The 21,097-nt window shown below is 38.6% G+C and overlaps 1 protein-coding gene across 1 annotated transcript in view; it reads left to right on the plus strand.

The window, feature by feature from the left end:
• LOC114046870 (pappalysin-1-like) overlaps positions 1-21,097 on the plus strand; it is a 280,259-nt gene that overhangs the window by 124,301 nt on the left and 134,861 nt on the right. The window contains exons 8-9 of the mRNA XM_027867446.1: positions 10,775-10,903; positions 14,454-14,545. Coding sequence (XP_027723247.1) covers positions 10,775-10,903; positions 14,454-14,545 — 221 coding nt within the window. The remainder of the gene's footprint in view (positions 1-10,774; positions 10,904-14,453; positions 14,546-21,097) is intronic.

Raw genomic sequence — 21,097 nt, forward strand, 5'->3', positions numbered from 1 at the left:
TCCCAGGCTCTGCAGGTCATTATCTTCTTCTCTTCCAGGTATGGATGTGAGCAGCTGATTTTATTTTTTTCTTTCATTGATTCTCAAAGTGTGGTCCAAGGTTCACTGGTGTCCTGAAAGGGTCCTCCAGGTGGTCTGTAGTCTAGTCTCCTGAAGTATAATATCTACAGCATGACAAGGTTTATACTCCGGTTTCTAGCCTGAATTAATAATTTACATGTGGTCTTTAATAAATGCCAGGCATCTTCTCATTGATGTTTCATCCAAAGCAATACCAGCCTTCTTGTTCATTCTGGTGAGGATTTTTCTGTTGTTATGTTTCTCTTTATAATAGGAAGTAGTAGAGAGCAGGGGTAGTTGGCCAATGGGGTTTTTTTTTGCTCACATCCAAATATCCTCTGAATTGAGAAGTTTGAAAGCCACCTCTCTAAAGCAAAGCCAAACTATTCTAAAGCCAAGTTAATTATGCACAAAGCCCATCTCAGAAAAGTTTCAGGCAGAAAGAATTCCTAAAGTGTCTGCACCTCCTATGGGCTAGGCAGCCCCTCATCAATCAGTCAGTTATGATTGTGTTTTGTCCTTCATTCTCGAAGAGAACCACAACATCAGGGAGACGATGATATAACTTGCAATTGATTTTGATTTGAGTGAGGGAGGGCTGGGCAAAGTCATCAGCCTCACTTTCTCCTCCAGAGCCATTTGGGTCCAGTGGCTATTGATAAGGATGATTAGAGATGACCCAGGATGTAGTGGGAGACTGTGGCCCTTTTAAGCTAAGGTCTTTTCAGGTTCTCACTTTGAGTGAGGCAATGCAGTGAATAAGCCTCTTTAAGAAGTTTAAGATGGTGTTGGAGGAGGAAGTGAGGCTGGTGACTTTGCACAGCCTTCCCTCACTCAAATCAAAGTCAAATGCAAGTCTGGTCATTGTCTCCCTGATGTCATGGTCCTCTTCAAGAACAAAGGACAAACCACAACCTGTGAGTAGTCCAAGCTGTCCCAAAGGGGACCCAGCTGGCCAGTTCCAGTTGGGCAACTCAGCTTCTCTCTTCTCCTCTCCTCTCCTCTCCCCTGAGGATGTTCTGCCCAAAGGAAGGTAAATTTTGATGGCCAAAAGCTACCTAGTTAACTTGGGGTTTACTGGCTAGATTTCTTTCTCAAAGACCAAGCCTAAAGCCAAATTCACTCTGGATCTCTTGGATTGGACAACAATAGGTCCCTGCCCTGCATAAGCACCACTTAATGGCTATTTTTTGGGCCCTCCTGGCTCAGAGTGAATGCAAATGGTAACTGTTTCTCTTTTGACCAGCAGGGTCTTTCCCTCCCAGTTTGATTTTTTTCTTTTTATTAAAGGGGCCATCCCTTGACTCACTTCTTAATCAGTCAGTAAACATTTGTGAAGTACCTAGTTTGTGCCAACTGGTGATAAACACCGTGATCCCCAAAATAAACCTTAAATAGTCCCCGTCGTGGAGGGGCTTCCATCTGCAAAATGGGACTAGGGAGACATTACCTATCTACCTTAAAGGTAAATGTGGAGTTATAAGGAGTATGCCTGGGAAACCATAAAGTGTTAGCTCCAAAAATGTAAGCCTTTCTTGTTTGGGGTATTTTTATCCTCTCACTATCTTGGAGATCTCTTGTTTCTGTAAGTGAACTCAGAGAGATTTGTCATTAGCAGCATCGTTGCAGTTGTAGGAGAAAGTGCAAAGGAAATGAGGGATCCCATTTGGCAGAACCTAAAGCCTCACGTGACTCTCCTCGACCCTTCTTTTCAAAACAAATTGAACCTTTCAGGTTCAAGTTCTTGCTCCTCTCATCAGGAACGTGACTTCCTGCTTCTAAGAAGTAAGGCTTACAAAAGGGCTCATAAGACTTCTTGGACATCAAATAGCTCTTACAAAACAGCATTTTGATGAGTTAAGTGTAAATGAATCAGAAACATACGGATCAAATTTTCTTAAAGCGCACATGGGTTTAAGAATTAAGGGGAAACGTACTACCCTGCCTGTACTCTGGGTTTCACCGAACCCAAAACGTTAGCAGGGGGGAGAAAAATAAAAACAACCCCCAAACACTTTTAGATGTGTTGCCAAATTTTAAAACGCTGTTGGGCTCGCCCTCTGCCAGTAATAAAATCTCTGGCCACCCAGAACAGCTACAATCAAACAAGAGAATTGTTTCCCTGACTGGCCAGCAATCACCAACAACTGTGTTAAGTTAGTGTCTCTCCATGACAGGTTGTCACTGTTCTCCTCCACTAGGCTGTTGGCCCCATCTTGGACTTGATTTTCACACTACTTCACTTGTTTACCATGAACTATATCTGGTGTTTTGGCTCCCAGAGTCCTTGGTAATGGGTCAGTCCGTGCTCTGTAATCAGGAGAAGTGTCCATCATGAGGGGAATGTTTGGAGAAGCTGTCACACATCTATTCCAGTTGTATTCAGGAAAAACAAGAGTTCCTTGTCATTTTTTTTCATCTTTAATGTTATCCAGGTGGAGTTCTCTTAACCTGTAAATGGTCTCCCTTCAGATCTTTTCCTGACACGAATACCCTTCTAAACCTTAGGGCCACTGTTTGCATGCCTTCTAATTCATAACTACAGATACAGACCCTTTATAATTTCCACATTGTTCCATCATTTTACACTCCCCCCACCCCCACCCATATCTTATTTCATTTCACCAAGAAAGGAGAAAATTATTTCAATTGGTGGTAAAAGATGATTAAAACAGAATAACAAAGGCCTTGGCTGCAAACTGTTTGTTTTATTAAATTTGCTACTGTGTTTTAAATTGGTACCAGGGCAAATCTTTGGACAATTATATCAAGGCCTGCTGGAGTTAATCAGTCACATGTATATGTCTGTTACTTTCAAAGCATGGACCCTTATAGGAAGTGAGGAGAGGGAGTGGACAAGAAGGAAAGAGCAAGTCTCATGTTACCTGTCAGAGACTAAGCTGTGTTCCACTGACAATGTGACGGGGTACAGATGCCCAACTCCTCTAGACTTCTCATTTTTCCTTCCATTTCATCCAGTTCATGGGTTGGATCTCCCTGTGGTCTACAGAAGAAATAACAGAACATGATGTTGCAAGACAAAGGCCGATTTGCACAAACAAAGATTTCTTCTTGGCAAGAGAATTCAAAGATCACAGCTTTGCCTTAATAATTGGAACACCCAAAGTGAAACAGATTGGAAGCTTCTGACTGATGACTTGAATTTTGGTTGTGAGAAGGCGAGCATGGAGACAGGCAGGCTATGGTCTCCAACTGTTATAGGCTGGTTATGTCCTATGACAGTACACTACCTCCTATGCACTGGGATCCTAGAATTTGATTGCTGAGAGGGAGCTTAGTATATGAGATCTGCAAGGTACCTCAGTATGTAGATTATGGAAATAGACTATAGAATGTTAGAACTACAAATACAAAGACCTTTAAGTTTCATTTTGCTTAATTGCCTCATGTTATAGTGGAGGAGAAAAAAAATTAAAACCCAGAGAGCAGAAATGACATGCGGTAACAGCACTTGGGAGTGAGGTCTCCTGGACATCTCTTCCAGTGTTCTTATCCCTATATTACCTCCATATTACTTCACAGGGAAGAAGTAGAACAAATGTGAACATTACACTGTGTACACATTATGGTCGAGGGAAATGAAACAGCTTGCACAGGGTCATACATAGAGTTAATAGCAGAGTGAGGCCAGGAATTCAAGTCTGCTGGCTCCCCTTTTGGATGTGCTTTCCCCTATAGGACAAATGTCTCACCAAATCTTCCTTCCCAAATGCTAATCAAAAAAGTGATGCTTTAGTTCAATAGGGTCCTTAAGTCAAGGGGGGAAAATGCCTATAGCCATGAATCTTAGTTCTAGTACCAGCTTAGTCTATGACCTTAGACAAGGTATTTCTTCTCTCTCTTCCTCAATTTCCTCATCTGTAAAATGAGAAAAGTTGGACTACAGAATCTCTAAGGTCCTTTCCAGTCCTAACACTCTAAGATTCTATAAATGACTATAGCAGAATTATAGGCCCATTCTCAATGAATAACAGTTATCTGAACTGAATGAACAGCAAGGAAAATCAAGTTGTCCTTTGTGAATTCAGAGTAATACAGAAAGGATGGAAATTTTAAAGAAAGAGACTGGATGAGGAGGTTATATGAAGGAAACAAAGTGGGTAGAATTTCAATTATTCATGTTAAATGTCTAGAAACTTTCTTTCAAGAAGGTTAAGCAGTGGAACATCTGATGAGAGAAGGCTAATTGCCAGGAAATCAGAAGCACAGAATTTTTAACATTGAAGAAACCTTACTGTCCATCTCTTTCAAATCCCTACTAGAAGCATGACTCACTATTAAACATCTTTGCCAAGTGGTCATTCAGACTCTACTCAGATATTTTTCGTGACAAGGAACTCACTTCTTCCATAAACAGTCCATGTCGTTGTTAAATAGTTCAAATTATTAGGAAGTTCTAATATTGAACTGACGTCTGTCTCCTTAAAAATTCCACTCATTGGTTGTAGTCCAACCCTTTAAACCTATAAAGAATGAGTCTAATCCCTTTTCCACATGAGAGACCTATGATCAAAAGACAATGATCATTCCCACCCTCTCAAATCTACCATGTGCCAAGCTAAGCAATCCCAGTTCCTTCAACTGTCCCTTACATTCTATGAGCTGAAGTTGTCTCAGCACACATGTTGCCTTCATTTGGATATACTTCAGTTTTTCATTGTCTCTCCTAAAATTTCATAATTCAGTAAAGTCATATTTTTTTCAGAACTCATGAAACCAGAAAGCTCAAATAACTGGATGATTTTTTCCCCCTCCTGCAATCACTCTGATGCAAAACATTACCTAAATAAATAGAATAATATGAGGAATTTCTCTCAAAAGGTTCCTTTCTAGAATACATACATATATACACACACATAAATGTCATAGGGTCTACTCAATCTGCTATACACTTTATACTTATATTCCTGTGCATTGATAACTGGTAATATTGAAGATAACACTGAAGTCCTTCGAGATCCTGAAAATGTCTTCAGAATGAATTATTAAAGAGCTTTTAGAACGTTCATTTCTGAGCACTACCAACTTTATACTGTAAACAGCAGAGGGCCTTTTCTAATCGTCATAGGCCAGGAGCAATATGATGAAAGTAGTACTTGAGGAAGACTAACCTGGCACCCGCCTACGATGGATTGGAGGAAGGAAGACCTGTTAGAAGGCTTTTGTGAGAGACAAGTCAGGCAGGTTTTCAAAGTGGGGTCTAGGAATTCTTGGGAGTCTCCAAGAACCTTTTAGAAAGTCTGCAAGGTCAAAACTATTTTCATAATGATATTATGAAATCTGGTAAATTTCAACCGATGTAACAACAACAACAACAACAACAACTGGCATTTATATAAAGCTTTAAGTTTCCAAAGCACTTTACAAATATCTCATTTTATCCTTACAACAATGTTGGGAAATAGATGCTATTATTATCTCTATTTTAGAGAAGAGGAAAATGAGGCAGACAGAAGTTAAGTGACTTGCCCAGAGTCACACAGCTAGTAAATATCTGAAGGTAGAATTTGAACTCAGGTCTTCCTGACTCCAAATCCAACACTTTATCCACTGCACCACCTAGTTGCCTCTATATGTAGAACAAAAGCTATAAATAAAATAAAGGTTCCATTGGAGGTCCTTAAGAATTTTAAGAATATAAAGTGGTTTTGAGAACAAAAAGTTTGAGAATTTTGCATTAGGGTAATGGCGATGAGAATGGAAAGGAGGGGATGGACCAGAAAGATTACAAAGAAAGGATGAATAGGACCCAGTTACTGACTCTGGCAGGGGGGTTGGTGGGGGAGGTGAAGGAAATGAGGAATCATAGTAGCAGCATAAATCATTCCAGATGGTTTTGGGAACAGCTGAAAGGAACAGCTTGACACATAACATCCTTCTTTTCGATGAACCATGAAAAAGGTCCTAACCACTGGTAGGGGCTTTAAAGATCTTCTCGACCTCCTTCTAAGAACTGAATTCTTAGTCCTGGTTCTTGGGGATAGGGAAGCCTATGCTTTATGTGCTGTTTTTCTGACTAACTTTGATGTTGATTTAGACAAATATGATTTGGACCCCTTTATTTATTTTTTTAATGAGAATTCTTAGAACCTCAATTGGCAGAACTGGATTGTCTATTCAACAATTCAAGAATTTATTGAGTGCATATTTTGTGTCAACTTTACATTTCAGGGCTCTTGTAAACATTCATACATATATATATACAACTTCAGGATTTCAAAAAAAATTATTATTGTGGGCACTCAACCAAATCAAATTACAACCCCTCTATGGCTTGGGAGACAGTTTCATGAAGTTCTGTGGCCAAAAAATTCTTCACCATGTGGTGATCCAGTTTAATCTAATCTAACAAGCATTTATTAAATGCCTACTATATGCAGCTAGACTCTCTTCTAGATGTTGGGGATATAAAGAAAAAAAAATGCCAACCCTTCAATCTGAAGAATTTACATTCTCCCAAGGGGATACTACATGCAAATAGATAAACATATACAAACGATCATCCGAACTTCCCAGAGTATAGTGAAACTAGTTATTGCACAATTTTGGATGATGCTTGACATCAGTCAGTCAACAATCATCAATCAGTGAGGATTTATTAAGCACTTACTATGTGCTAGGCACTGTGCTATGCCCTTGGAATAGAAATTAAAAGCAAAAAACAGTTTCTGCCTTCAAGGAGTTCAAATTCTAATGGGGAAATGACCAACATATACATAAATAAATATGACGTAAGTGAAAGATAAAGTTACAGCAGAAGGCATTAACAACTGAAGAGACTAGGCAAGGCCTCCTGTAAAAGGTGGCATTTGATATAAGTGTTGAAGGAAGCTAGGTAGCTCAGTGGATAGAGTGTAGGACCTGAAGTCAGGAAGATTCATCTTCCTCAGTTCAAATCTGGCCTTAGATACTTTCTAGCTATGTGACCTTGGGCAAGTCACTTAATCCTGTTTCCCTTAATTTCCTCATCTGTAAAATGAGTTGGAGATGGAAATAGAAAACCACTCCACTCTCTTGGCCAAGAAAATCCCAAACAGGAACACAAAGAGTCAGACACAACTGGAAGACAATGAAACAAAAATGAGACCAATGCTAGTTCTAATACATTTACCTTGTGTGAGGGAAAGTGTAGGGACAAAACCCATCTCTTCCAGAAAGGATGTTTTCGCCACTTGAGTCCTTTCACACCCTTGAAAAACCAAATCATTGTTACACTGAGAAGCGAGAGACTGATTCGGCCTCTGCACCTGCTATCTCATTGGGCTTATCCAAACAGCCCCAGATCTGAGGGCAGCTGAAATAACAGATGAGTCCAAGAACTTGAGTTTTTTGACGTCTTTCTTTTGTTTATGAAATCCCCCCATGATGGAATTCGGCAGGAATTCTCTTCATTATCTTTTTCGCAATTTTCCCATGCCATTTAAAGTTTTTTTTTCTTTTTAAGGGAAAAAATGACAGAAGAATAAGACCTTTTTGTGATTGACTAGAGGAGAAATACAGGGATAGGGTGAGGTGGTGGTCTGGTTATGGAAAATTGGTGAGTTAATTCTCTAACGAACCAATTCCTTATAGGTTTTGTCAGTTCACTGCTGTGGTCTTAAATGCAATTCAACAGATATTTATTAGGTGCCTACTTGTACAACGGCAGCTAGAGGACACAGTCCATAGAGCCCTAGGCCTGGAATCAGGAAGACTCATTTTCATGAGTTCAAATCTTGCCTCAAACACTCACCAGCTATGTTACCCTGGTCCAGTCACTTAACTCTGCCTCAGTTTCCTCATCTGTAAAATGAGCTGGAGAAGGAAATGGCCAACTGTTCCAGTATCTTTGCCAAGAAAACTCCAAGTGGGGTTATGAAAAGATGGACATGACTTGAAAAGACTGAAAACAACAATAGCACGTACAAAGCCTTAGGTTGGTGTAGGTAATATAAAGACAAATATGAGTTGGCCTCTTTTTCAATCCAATAGTAAATATAAAATGCTTCCAGCAGTAGATGTAAGATGTAGGATGCAACACAGTAAAAAGAATTCTCAACAGAGTCCCCTGAAACTCTAGTAGTCATAAACATATTTTCTTTAAGTTTATTTTAATATATTCCCATTGATGTCATCTATTTCCTGAATTCCTCTCATTATGATCAGAAGGGCAATGAAAGGAAAAGGACACTAGTACCATGCATCCTTTTGGGCTCACTTTGGTTAGTTCCTTGACAGGATAGGATCTGGTCAACACACTGACAAAAAGATTAGTCTGTCCTACTAGGAACACACCATTTACTCGTCCTCTGGTCAATTGTGAAGAGTTCCAAAAATGGCTTGAGATTCATTATGAGAAAGGGGGGACTTAGAATGGCCAAAAACCAAAACAAAGCCCCCCCCCAAAAAAGTAAGCCTCTAAATTTCTGTTTTAGAAAACTAGATTAAAATGGTTAAAGAAAAAAAATAAAAACAAAGTTTTAAAATGGAAGTGGGGAGAGGACCCTGGTTCACATTTCTAAGTGACAAGAAAGAGAAGGTGGAAAAAATATCTACCTCCATTCATCTTCATTAAATAATTAATTAAGTTCAGTACTTGAAAGCCCCAACAGGTCATGGAATTAACCCTTACCAAGACAGTCAAGACAGTCCACTATCTGGCCTCTACCTACCTTTCCAACTTTATCGGTCTTGATTCATTTTACAACATATTCTTCCTGCCAGTCAGTTTGGTCTATCTTCGGTTCCTGAAAAGCACAATGTGGTTTTCTGCCTTTTTAATTTTTTGCTCAGGTTGCTCCTTCTGCCTCGACTCCATTACCTCCCTAATACTACCTTCTGAAGCTGAGATCTTCCTTATCCTTCAAGAGCCAAATGATTCCTATGTCACCTCTTCCATATAGCCTCCTTACATCACCCTAGGAAGACATAAATTCTCCCTCTTCTGGACTCTGCTCACTTTGTGCCAGTGCTATGATTATCACATACTGCCTTATGACTCCTCTCCTCCCCTCCTCTCTTTTCCTCTCTTGTCTGCGTTCTGCCCAAAGGAAGATAAACTTTGATGGCCCAAACCTACCTAGTTAACTTGGGATTTACCGTGTAGATTTCTTTCTCAAAGACCAAGCCTTAAACCCATTTCACTCTGGAGCTCATGGATTGGACAAAAATAGATCCCTGCCCAAGCACCACTTAATGGTTAGTTTTTGGACTCTCCTGGCTGTTTCTCTTTTGGCCAGCAGCTCTGAGGGGCTTCCCCTCCCAGTTTGATTTTTTTTTTTTTTTTGGTTAAAGGAACCATTCGTTGGCTCACTTCTTTTTTTATTTTTATTTTTAGGCAATTGGGGTTAAGTGACTTGCCCAGGGTCACACAGCTAGTAAGTGTCAAGTGTTTGGTCTGAGGCTGGATTTGAACTCAGGTCCTCCTGACTTCAGGGCCAGTTCTCTATCCACTGCGCCACCTAGCTGCCCCTCTTGGCTCACTTCTTAACGAGGCCTATTCACTGAATGGGCATTGCCTCACTCAAAGTGAGAACCTGAAAAGACCTTAGTTTAAAAGGGCCAAGGTCTCGCACTGCATCCTGGGTCATCTCCGGGCATCCTGATTGGTATCTGGCCACTGGACCCAGATGGCTCTGGAGGAGAAAGTGAGGCTGGTAACTTTGCACAGCCCTCCCTCATTCAAATGAAAGTCAATTGCAAGTCATGTCATCATCTCCCTGATGTCATGGTCCTCTTCGAGAACAAAGGACAAACCACAACCTGTGAGTAGTCTATGCTACTGGGGACTCAGCTAGCCAGTTCCAGTTGGGCAACTCAGCTCATCCTTATAACAACCCTTGGAGACAGGGTAATGGTATTATCACCATTTTACGGATGAGGAAATTAAGGTTGACAGAGGTTAAGTGACTTGTCCAGGGTCACACAGCTAATAAGCACTTGTGGCAAGATTGAAACTCAGGTTTTCCTGGCTCCAGGTCTAGCTTTCTGGCCACTTCACTACCCAGGTGCTTCTGCAAAGATAAGATGGTTTGGACTAGATAACATCCAATTCTAAATCCTATGATTCTATGCTTAATACTTCTTATTCTTTAAAACAGTTTAATATAAACCTAACTTTAAACTTCAAACAAACCAGTTAAACTTTATTTAACTATTTACATGTTAAGTAAATGAATTTCAATATGCGAATGTCCATAACATCAAGTTACCTTTTCTTTGTTCTTATATCAAAGTGTATGACAATTTCAGTAGTATTTGCAAGATACTTTTGCCAAATTCATTAAAAAAATTTCTACTGATTTACAATTCTGCCATCATGCACTAATGTTTCCATTTATAATTTTCTCACATTATCTTTGTAATTTTTAAGAATTTTTTTTTCCATTTTGTTGCATGTGAGTTGGTAGTCCAAGGTTCTTTTGTTTTTCATTTCTTTGGTTATTAGTGAGGTTGAATAGTTTTTCAAATGATTACTTATGATTTATATTTCCTCATTTGTAGATTATGTGATTGTCTACTTGGACATTGTGGTTGGGTTTTGCCTTGAATTTTTTTTTAATCAATTCCTTGTGAAATATCCCTGAAATCTGCTGATAGGGGAATTGAATGGTCATCTAAATTTTAAGGGAAAAAAAAGAGCATCTCTGGTTGAATCCAGTCTGACCTCCCTTTTCTTCCCCATGTCTCTAATCTCCTTCTTTATTCTTCCCAGTGACCTGAACCATGGCAGTACATATAAGTACCAAATTGTCACCATTTCTGGCACAGAGGAGAGTGAGCCTTCACCCACAGCTACATATATACATGGAAGTGGTTACTGTGGAGATGGAATCATACAGAAGTAAGTAGAATAGTGTATCTTGTGTAAAGAAATGGTGTTTCTGTGAACTCAAAAGCATAACAGAAACTGATGTGCTCACTGGACTTCAGATCTTTTTCTTTCTGGTGGAAAAACTGAATGGAATTTATTGATGGCCCTGAAAATACATCATGTAAGCTCATTCTAACTTATAGGAGAAGCAACATGGTACCATGCAAAGGACTCTGGATGTCAAAACAGAAAACTTGGTTCTAACCCCAGTCCCATCATTTATTTACACCTAACCATCATGGGCCTTATTTTTTTTTTCATCTGAAAAATGAGAGGTTTGGACTAGATGAACTTCTGAGGTTCCCCTCAACCCTTCTCCACTATTGAAGAGGAATTCTAATCACAGTAAATGAGTCAATATAGATCTTGAGCCATTCTGATGAATTTTAAGGCAGAGAATGAGAACTCAAATCCATTTTCTGCCATTTACTACCAGCATGGATGGGTCACTTGGGTAACTTATAGTCTAAAACAGCTATTTTGGACATTGAGACATTTAGTATCTTGCTCATGGTCACATAACTTCTAGGTCAGTGGTTTCAAACTCAAATCAAAATGGAGGCCACTAGACCCCCATTAATTAATTAATTAATTAATGGTGTTTACTGTATTTTTATATATTTTATTAACTATTTCCCCAATACATTTTAATTTCGTTAGGGCTGCACTCAGGAGTATTGTGGGCTGCATGTTTGACACCTTAGTCCTAGGTCATAAGATTATAGATTTAGAGGTGGAAGGGGTCTTAGAGGATATTGACCCCCCCCATTTTATAGGTGAAAAAATTGAGGCACAGAGAAGGAAAATGACCTTCCCAGGGCCCCATAGCTAGTTTCTGATGCAGAATTTGAACTCATATCTTCCTAACACCAAATGTAGCACTTTAGCTAATGTCATGCTATCTTTTATGTATACATTGATATCTAGAGTTATAGTTGTATCTGTAGCAAACCAGTAAATTGATTTTTTTATGCTAACTATAGACACACATACCCATCCCACGTTATTATGTCTTGTTTAATAGGTCTTGTTCAATAGGTCTGCAGCAACTCATGAGGATCATCTACCTGGTACTGTGATTTTATTTAGTGGAGGGAATACATACTCTAGCAAATTCAGTTGTCCATGAAATATCAATGTATTTCAGGGATAGAACACATACCTTTTATGTGAATTGGAGATGAGCAGTAGACCTGCACGTTAGGATTGGAGAAGCTAGCCCATGATAAGAACAAGACAAAACTTTCACTATGAGGTCCACAAAGTAGGTAACGACACTGAAATAATCCCTACTTGACTAGCATGATATGTGTTAAGCATAGTGAACCAATAACAGTTTGAAACACAAGTCTGGGTTCATGTATAACTAGCTTTTCAACCCATGGTAGACAGAGTGGGAAGACCTAGCCAACACATTCCTTAAAGAAAAGCTATGAGGGCTATTTGTAAAAGGGAGGAGAGCAATACTAATTTCCCTAGTTACTTCTAGTGTTAATTGGAACCATCTACCTGCTGCTCAGATAACTCTACAGAATGAGGAGCATTTACTAGTATGAACTGTGGAGTAAGAGACAACTTCTGTAGTTCCTACCACGCTATGAGGGATCCCAGCTGACTGGTAGAGAGTAGGCAGTAGGTCTCATAGGAAATTATTCAAACAATTGATGGGAATTCCATCTTGACAAAGGATCAGCAATCTCTGAGATGTATACCAGTTATCTAGTCTTCCAATTACCTCTTCTTTCTCTATCTTCCTTGGTCAATTCAGAAAACATTGATCCTGTTCTGTCTGACTTGGAACTTAAAAAAAAAAAAGTCCTAGGTATTTCATAATAATCATAATATGGTTTGTAAGGTTCTATTCTGCTCAAAACTGCCATGAATCTCATCATAGAAACAACAGTAACATAAGGCCTCTGGGTTCTACCAGTCAGAAAAAAGATGGAACTAACTGGGAATACAATACTTTTATAGAAAATGAAGTAGAAATCTGAAAAAGAGAAACTGATGGATTCACTTAAGGAGGAAAAGAAAAAAGTTTAGTGGCAAAAGCCCACAATACCATTCTATCAGAATTCAATAAACAAGATGGAAGCAAAGGGGAGTGGCAAATTCATTGACATCAATCATCTAGTCTAACCCACTCATTCTACTGAGAAGGAAAACCAGGAGGTGACTTACCGAATGTCACACAGCTATTTATTAAATGCTTAAAATATATAAGAAGCCACTGAAGGAAAGCAGAGAGGCCTATAACCGAACTTACGATTTTGTTGGATAAAACCACCACGTACAGATCTTGAGAGGTGAAGAGAAAAGAGGAAACTCAAGGGAAATAGGAAGTATGAAAGTAAATTGAATTAAGTTTAATTGGAGCTATGAATTAGTCTAGTCATTCTGGAGAATCATTTGGAATTATGTCCCCGAAGTTACTAAACTTTTTATGCCCTTTGACCCAGTGATACTACTACTAGGTCTATATGTGGAAGAGATCAAAGAAAGAGGAAAAAGTCATTTGTGATATTTATATGATTTTATATCTTTTATAAGATATTTGTAGTAGCTCTTTTTGTAGTGACAAAGAAATGGAAACTAAGGGAGTGCTAATCAGTTGGGAGATAGATGAACAAATCATAGTATATGAATGTAATGGAATATTGTTATGCTGTAAGAAATGAACATGCACTTATTAACCACCTATTATGTATATATTATATAAGTTGCTATGCTAGGAACTGAGGCTTCAAAAACAAAGAGGAAACAGTGTCCATCCTCAAGGAACTTATATTCTCCTTGGTCATTTGTAATTTGGAAAACTCTGGAATGATTAAAAATAGTCAGAAATGGTGGGCTGAATGGGAATGCATTCCAATTTTTTGTCAGATTCCTCAGAGATAACTACAAGAACCAAAGTTGACTGAAAAGAGTATCTACAGTACTTATAGTATCTATAATCAAGGCCCAGGGTTCAAATCCCACCTCTGACCACTACCACATCCATGACCTTGGACAAGTCACTTCCTTGGGCTTCATTTTTCACATCTGTAAAGTGAGGAGTTGGCCTAGATGGCTCTAGAGGTCCCTTCCAGTTCCAGAACTATGATATTATGACTACAATCTAGTAGGGGAAATAAAAACACTAAGACCCTTAGAGGCAGATGGGTGTATATGTATATGTATATTATATATGTACATGTACATGTGTTATGTGTATATATATATATTTAAATAATTTAATTTAATTATATACTATCGTAAGTCTTGGAACTAGGAATAGCACAAGGTATCTTAATTTCCAGTTCAGTGTGGATTAGACAGTGTGTTATGCTGGACCTAGAATTGGGTTTATTGTCTGAATACCTATATTTGAATTGCAGTGCACTGTAACTTTGGCCAGATCAGTATACCTCTACTGACTGCGCTTTCCTTATCTGCAAAATGAGAGGATTAAACTATGTACTCTTATGTCTATCAAGTTGCTTCTGTTAGACCAATTCCTCTTTTATATCTTTATCTACAGACACCTAGGAGAAGAGTGTGATGATATGAATAAGATCAATGGTGATGGCTGCTCTCTCTTCTGTCGAAAGGAACTGTACTTCAATTGCATTGGTAAGTCTAGTCCTCAGAGGCTTACAGGAGGGGACTTTGGGTAGCCCCAGACCTTCTCGTGGCTTCTGCTGATACCCTGTGACAGTAGCTGTAACATTTGCAGTGATCCAGTAGCTCTATTTGCAAAACAAATACCCCATTTCTACCTTTTTAGTGATTCTAATAAGAAATTGGTTTTCATCAGCATTTGTCCTTTCACTGAGATCTTGCTGTTGGGTTAGCTTGGTCCAGGGATGCTTTCTCCTTGCTGATTAATACAAGTGGGGGTGGGGTTTGAAGGGAGAACAATCCCTGGATGGAAGCTGGACTGGCTGCAGATGAGGTCACATCTCCTTTGAGATGCAAATCAATACTAAAGATCAAAGTTTCACCAGATAATCCCCTTTGAAAGAGGTGAAAACTAATCTGAGGTGTTTTTTTTTTCTTCTCCTGCTTGATTAGCAAATGTAACATTCTCAGTTTCCTCATCTATAAAATGAGGGTGTTGAGTTAGATGACCTCTAAGGTATCCCTCTCCACCACCTCCCATTTATGATTCTATGAACTGTAATCAAATAGCTAGTAAATATTTAAGTATTTGAGGTAGGAGGTCCCTGGACTTCAAGTTCAGTACTATACTAAGCCACATGATCTCATATCTTGGTGGAGGCCTCACGTAACTTTAGTGATATCTAAAAGAAAAGCTAATGTTTTCATTTACTTTCAGAACACTTTTCAGACTACTTTGGGGCTCAGAAAATGTGAGTTTTAATCTCTCAAGGGTCCTAAAACCATCTTCCAGTAACCCACAAACTGGGAGGCCATATTTACATGTATGGTGGAGTGGGAAGTAGGTGACCTCAATCTTAGCTGTGTCTCTACCACTAACTTGATGTGTGATCTTAGTCAAGTCACTCTCACCTTTCTGTGCCTCAGCACCCATCAACATCAGCAAAATGAGGGGGCTAGAATATATAATGCATAATTCTTCACAGGATAATGTGATTTTATTGTTAGAAACTGCCCCAGTCTGAATGGTTTCTAAGGTGCCATACAGCCTACCTCACAGACTCTTTCTTCTCAGTTTTTCCAATTAAGTTGCTCTGTTAAACAAACACCACCATTAAACCCTGTTAGGAAAGGCAGGGCTCCTGTCACAACAATTTGGAAATTATCTTGTCCTTTTATAACTCACAACAACAGGGCCTGAGCCACTCAGTTAGAAAATGTGGTATCAGTAAAAAAAGATAGCTCCCACTGACAGGCACTGGCTGTGGCTATTATTTTCTAGAGCAAAAAGGGGTTGGCAATTCATTTTCTAACACCCAGATGTCATAAATATGGACATGTTACTGATAAAAGCTGAGAAGAGAATGGAATAGGCAAATTAGTCAGCCAAAGTATGAAGTTTCCAAAAGGGTTGTTTGGTTTTTTTTTTTCCTTCCCCTTAGTAATAGACCATGAAACAGTCCCAGAGAAATGCCATAGACTGAATGGGGCTTAATAAATTTTGGTAGACGATCATTTTTTTCCCCTGGAGAATTCCAAAAGATCTTATTTCTTTTTGATTTATGAACATATTCCTTATGCCATGATGATGATTCCTTGGGGACAGCTTTACCAAACACTGTTTGATATTCATATGCCTTTGGAACACTAAGGAATTGAAATGACCTGTTTCTCCTTGTTTCTTAAGTACAAGGAGTCCTAAACTGGAAGTTATAGCCTTGAATTCTGCTGTTAACTTTCTGAATGACTTTCATTATGTTGCTTTACTTCTCTGGGCCTCAGTTTTCTCACCTCTAAAATGAGTAAATTGTCAAACTGGATAGCCTCTAAGTACCTGCTAGACTTTAATTTCTATTCTTTTTTATATTCTATTATATAAGGTTGCCACCAACTCTGACATTCTATTCTAGATAACTTCCATCTCTAATTTAATCTTATGATTTTACTGTTCAGTATTTTTATTTTTTTTCCCAGTGGCATTTAGGTAGAAAGAGTCCTGGGACCAGTTGATATCCTGCTACTATTTCTTTTATAGTCAATTATAAACTATTGCACAGAAGACTATTGTAATAGATCATGTGAGAAGTGATGTAGTCTTGAACTAAAATGGTGGCTATGTGAGTGTAGAGAAGGGAAAAGACACAAAAGACACAAAAAAGGTGCAATGGATATAGAATTAACAAGACTTGGCAACTGATGGAAGATGTGGAGTGGAGGAGGATTCTGAGGCTATGAATCTGCATATATGAAAGCATAAGGGTACCCGTGACAGGTGTGAGTGAGTTCAGAAGAGAAGTAGGTTCTGGAGAAAAGATAATGAGTTTTGTTTTAGAGATCCCTATGGGATATCCAGTTCTAAATGTCAAAGCAATTGATTATATAGGACTGAAGCTCAGTAAAGAGATGAGGGCTGGATTTATAGAACAGAGAGCCATCTGCAGAGATGATAATTGAATTCATGACAAGTGATTAGTTGAGAGAGAGAGAGAGAAAGAGGACCGAGGATGGAACCTCAGGGTCAACCCACAGTTAAGGGGCATACTATCTATGATTATCCAGCAAAAGAGACAAAGAAGGGGTAGTCATACAGGTAGAAGGAAACCAAAAGGAGACCAACATCATGAAAACCCCAAATGGAAAGAGTATACAAGAAATAAGCATCAGTGCCAAATGACATAGAGAAATCTTAGAAAATTGCCTGGGGGCACTGAGAAATAAGTGATTTACCAGTATGTGTCAGAGGTAGGACCTGAACCCAGGTCCTCCCAACCCCAAAGTCAACTCTCCACAAACTATGACTATCTTAAACTATGTCTAAACATTTGCTATCATTATCATTAATTTTAATAACAACCATGACTTACATTTATGTGGTGTTAAAAGGTTTACAATATGCTTTCCTGACAGTAATCCAGTGAGGCTGATATAGGTATAAGTCCAAAAAACTCCTGTTCTCCTGAGTTGTTCTATGTCTTGGGGTTTCCTAAGGTATGGGACTTCACCTAAGGTCATCATCATCATCATGATTTTCTATAAAAAATAAAACATAAATGAGCCTGAAAAGGCCTGTGACTTCAGGACAGGTCACCATATGCAACTTCTTAGGCCCAGGTCCACATCTATGTGTTGGCCCCCAAGGTCATCATGTTTTCTAATACTGTTAAGAAAATATCATTTCTAACACCACTAAGAAATTCTGTTAAGAAAACAAACACATCTTTGCCAGTCTCTGTTCCCTTTGCTGTTCCTGGTCCTACTCTCAGTACATGGCTCACTCTCAGTATCTGCCTGCTTCTTTCTGTGTCTGTTCCAGACGTAACCTTCCAGCCATTGAGCTGGACACTTGCTGATAAGTCCACTTTCAACCTCTCTTATTCACAGTTTCTTCCTCTTTTCCCACAGCCCTACAGGCTCTCCAAGTGAGGCAGATAAGGTGGGATCAATCTACTTTCCCATCCCTCATCACATCACCAGAGGTGACAGGTCTGTGTGGTCCCCTCTGTTAGATTGTCTTGGCCTCCTCAGAGGAAAGTTGAGAAAGCAAAACAAGAAGATTAATAGTGTTTCTTTTCTGGAGATAATCTAATAAGACCTTAGAAAAACAGTGAGGAAAAACAAAATAGCATCTGGTGGAGGTGAAAAGGATTAGGAATAGGTTGGAGGTAGAAGGTGTCACTATCTTTGGAGTTATGTTTATTATGATTATTTATAATAATTGTTACAGTGTCAACATTAATATTATTGTTTAATATAAAGGTATTGTTAATATTAATGATATATTTATAAAATGTTATTTATAGGTATTATTAGTTTTAAAATATAGACTCATTACTGAACATGCATATATAAGCATACGAGTGCCCACATGCACACACACACATGCACACACACACACACACACACACACACACAATTATTTCCATTTTTAAAAAATCTATTCACAATTTCCTTTGTAGAAAAAAAAAGTCAACATGGTCTAGAAAGAGCACCGACTATAGAGTCAGAGGATTTGGGTTCAAATCTAATCTGCACCTGACAGTTGATCTAAGACAAGGCACTTCCCATCTCTGCACCTCAGTTTCCTCATTTTGTAAAGTAGTGGTGAGGTATGGATCAGGTGATCTCTAAGGTGGTCCCTTCCAGTTTTAAATCCTATCACTGGGGATTTGGAGACATGGGTCCTAGTTGTTATTCGGCAGGCTTCCTCCCTCGTATGATCTTGGACAACAGTACTTTTCCTTTCTAGAACTGTTTCTTCATTTTTTAAGGTCCCGGTTAGTACTCAGTGCCCCTTTCCACATATTAAAATGTTTTGGGTCAGAAATGAGAAATGTTTCTCTTTTCCAATTTTTTCTTTGCCTCCACTCCTACCATTATGTCACAGCGGTAAATATAAATGAATGCATGTTCTCCATATAACCTGTTTTCCATAGCTCATGAAAATAGCAACTTTTAATTATTGTTGCTTTTCAATTGTTCAGTCTTATCTGATTCTTCAAGACACCAGGCCCTTCTGTCTTCCACACTGTCCATGGAATTTTCTTGGCAAACATACTGGAGTGGTTTGCCATTTCCTTCTCCACTGGATCACCTTTTGTCAGAACTCTCCACTATGACCTGTCCATCTTGGGTAACCCTGCACTGCATAGCTGAGCCACACAAGCCCCTCCCTCACAGCAAGGTAGTGATCCAGGAGGGGTTATCACACTCTAAATGCACTAACTGATTGTATCCTACTTCTCCAGCCTGGATCTGGATCTTGAAACAATAATGAATTTTGGTTTTGTTTTTGACAGTTTGTCCTCCCAAGCATTTTAATGAGAGCAGACAAATTTGTTTTAGCACAGGATGGCTCTAAAAATTAGTCTCATGCGAAAATAAACTCCTAGCCAGAACTTAAACAGTCATGGAGAATAGTCAAATATAGTGGAAAGAGCATTGACCTTCAGTAGATTTGAGTTCTGACTTTGTCTCTGTCATTAATTCATTGTAAGACCTTGGGTGAGTCATTTCCCTCCCTTGGCCTCAGTTTCCTCTTTTAGGTGATCTCTCAGGTCCTTTCCAATTCATATTCTACTTTTTAATATTCAAAGATCCTTTCTGACTTTAACATTCTACCTTCTACTTTTTCTCTTTGTTCTTTCATTGTGTTCTATGAAATTACCTTGTTTGTATTTTTCCCACATTGGAAGCCAGGAGAGACAATTCCTTTGCTAGGTTTTCATCAGATACACCTTTCATTCTAGCTGGTATCAGCTCCTTAGCATGTACTGGGTGCCACTGAAGCCCTTACCTTTATTTTTTGATCTATCTTTTGTTCTTACATCACCTACATTTTCTAATGTATCCTTCCTAGAAAACTATCTCTTATACCAAAGGGGGGAGAAAAAAATAAACAAAACAGTTCAGCAAAATAAATCAACACATCAAAAAATTCTTACATTATATTTAGTGTTGCACATTATGGTCCCTCACCTCTTTAAGGTAAGCAAAGCAGGATGTCTTCTCATACTCTTGACCAAAATGATTTCATAGCATTAATTTAAATTCATTTTGCTATTTATTATTCTTTGCATTTACATTATTGTAGACAGTACGTATTGCTTTCCTAGTTTTGCCTGGTTCACTCTGCATAAATTAATATAACTCTTCTGATGCTTTTTTGTACACCATATTCATTCTTTCTTTTAGAACAGTTATATTCCATTACATTCATTTGATGTCGTTAACTTTAAAGGAGTCAACCATTCTCTCATCAATTTCCCATCTGTCAGAAACCGCCTTTAGGTTTTAAATACATTACTTCTTCCATCTATATACCATATCCAGTCTCAGCTCTCTAATCTTATTTTTTTAAGACTATCTTAGGGATGATAGATTTTAAAGCTTGGATAAGAAGCAAATTATATGTGTTAGCTGTATAATACAAAGGAATTAACTGACCTAAAGTAAATTACAATATTGAATGAAGAATACAGTCCTAATGTTATTCCTCTTTTTAAAATTTTGGGTTATAGAGTAGTATACTTAAAGTAAACTGATGAATGGATCATACTTTCACAACATGGGAAATAATTCCATGCATTTATCCCCTCTTCTCTCCCCTACTCCCATAGTGACACTAAGAGAAACAGTTATATTCTTTTGATGTTGGCATTCCTTTCTCATTGAAATGCTTTAAGATCATGTCTTATTTGCAAATGAATCCTAATACCCTAATTGATGTAGGTACTCAGTATCCTTACTGCCCAGAAAATATTCAGAAATCTTATTATGTTAAAGGTGCCTAGTGCCCTTATTGATGTGAAAATACTTGGTGTTTTGGTTGATCCGGATATCTGCTGCCTTTACTAACCTAGACAACTTGCACCTTCATCAAGCTTAAGATACTCAGAACATTGACCTAAACATTCAGTGTACTCATTGACTTAAGATGCCCTGTATTCATTGTCCCACACACCTAGCAAGTACCCATATTGATTAGAAGCTTCACTGACCTAAAGACCCCCAGAACTCCCGCTTACCTAATGATGTCCAGCACTTTCTTTGGCCTGAAGCCAAGTT

Source organism: Vombatus ursinus, unplaced genomic scaffold (genome assembly GCF_900497805.2).
Source record: "Vombatus ursinus unplaced genomic scaffold, bare-nosed wombat genome assembly UNPS02014786.1, whole genome shotgun sequence".
In the NCBI taxonomy this organism is placed as follows: Eukaryota; Metazoa; Chordata; class Mammalia; order Diprotodontia; family Vombatidae; genus Vombatus; species Vombatus ursinus.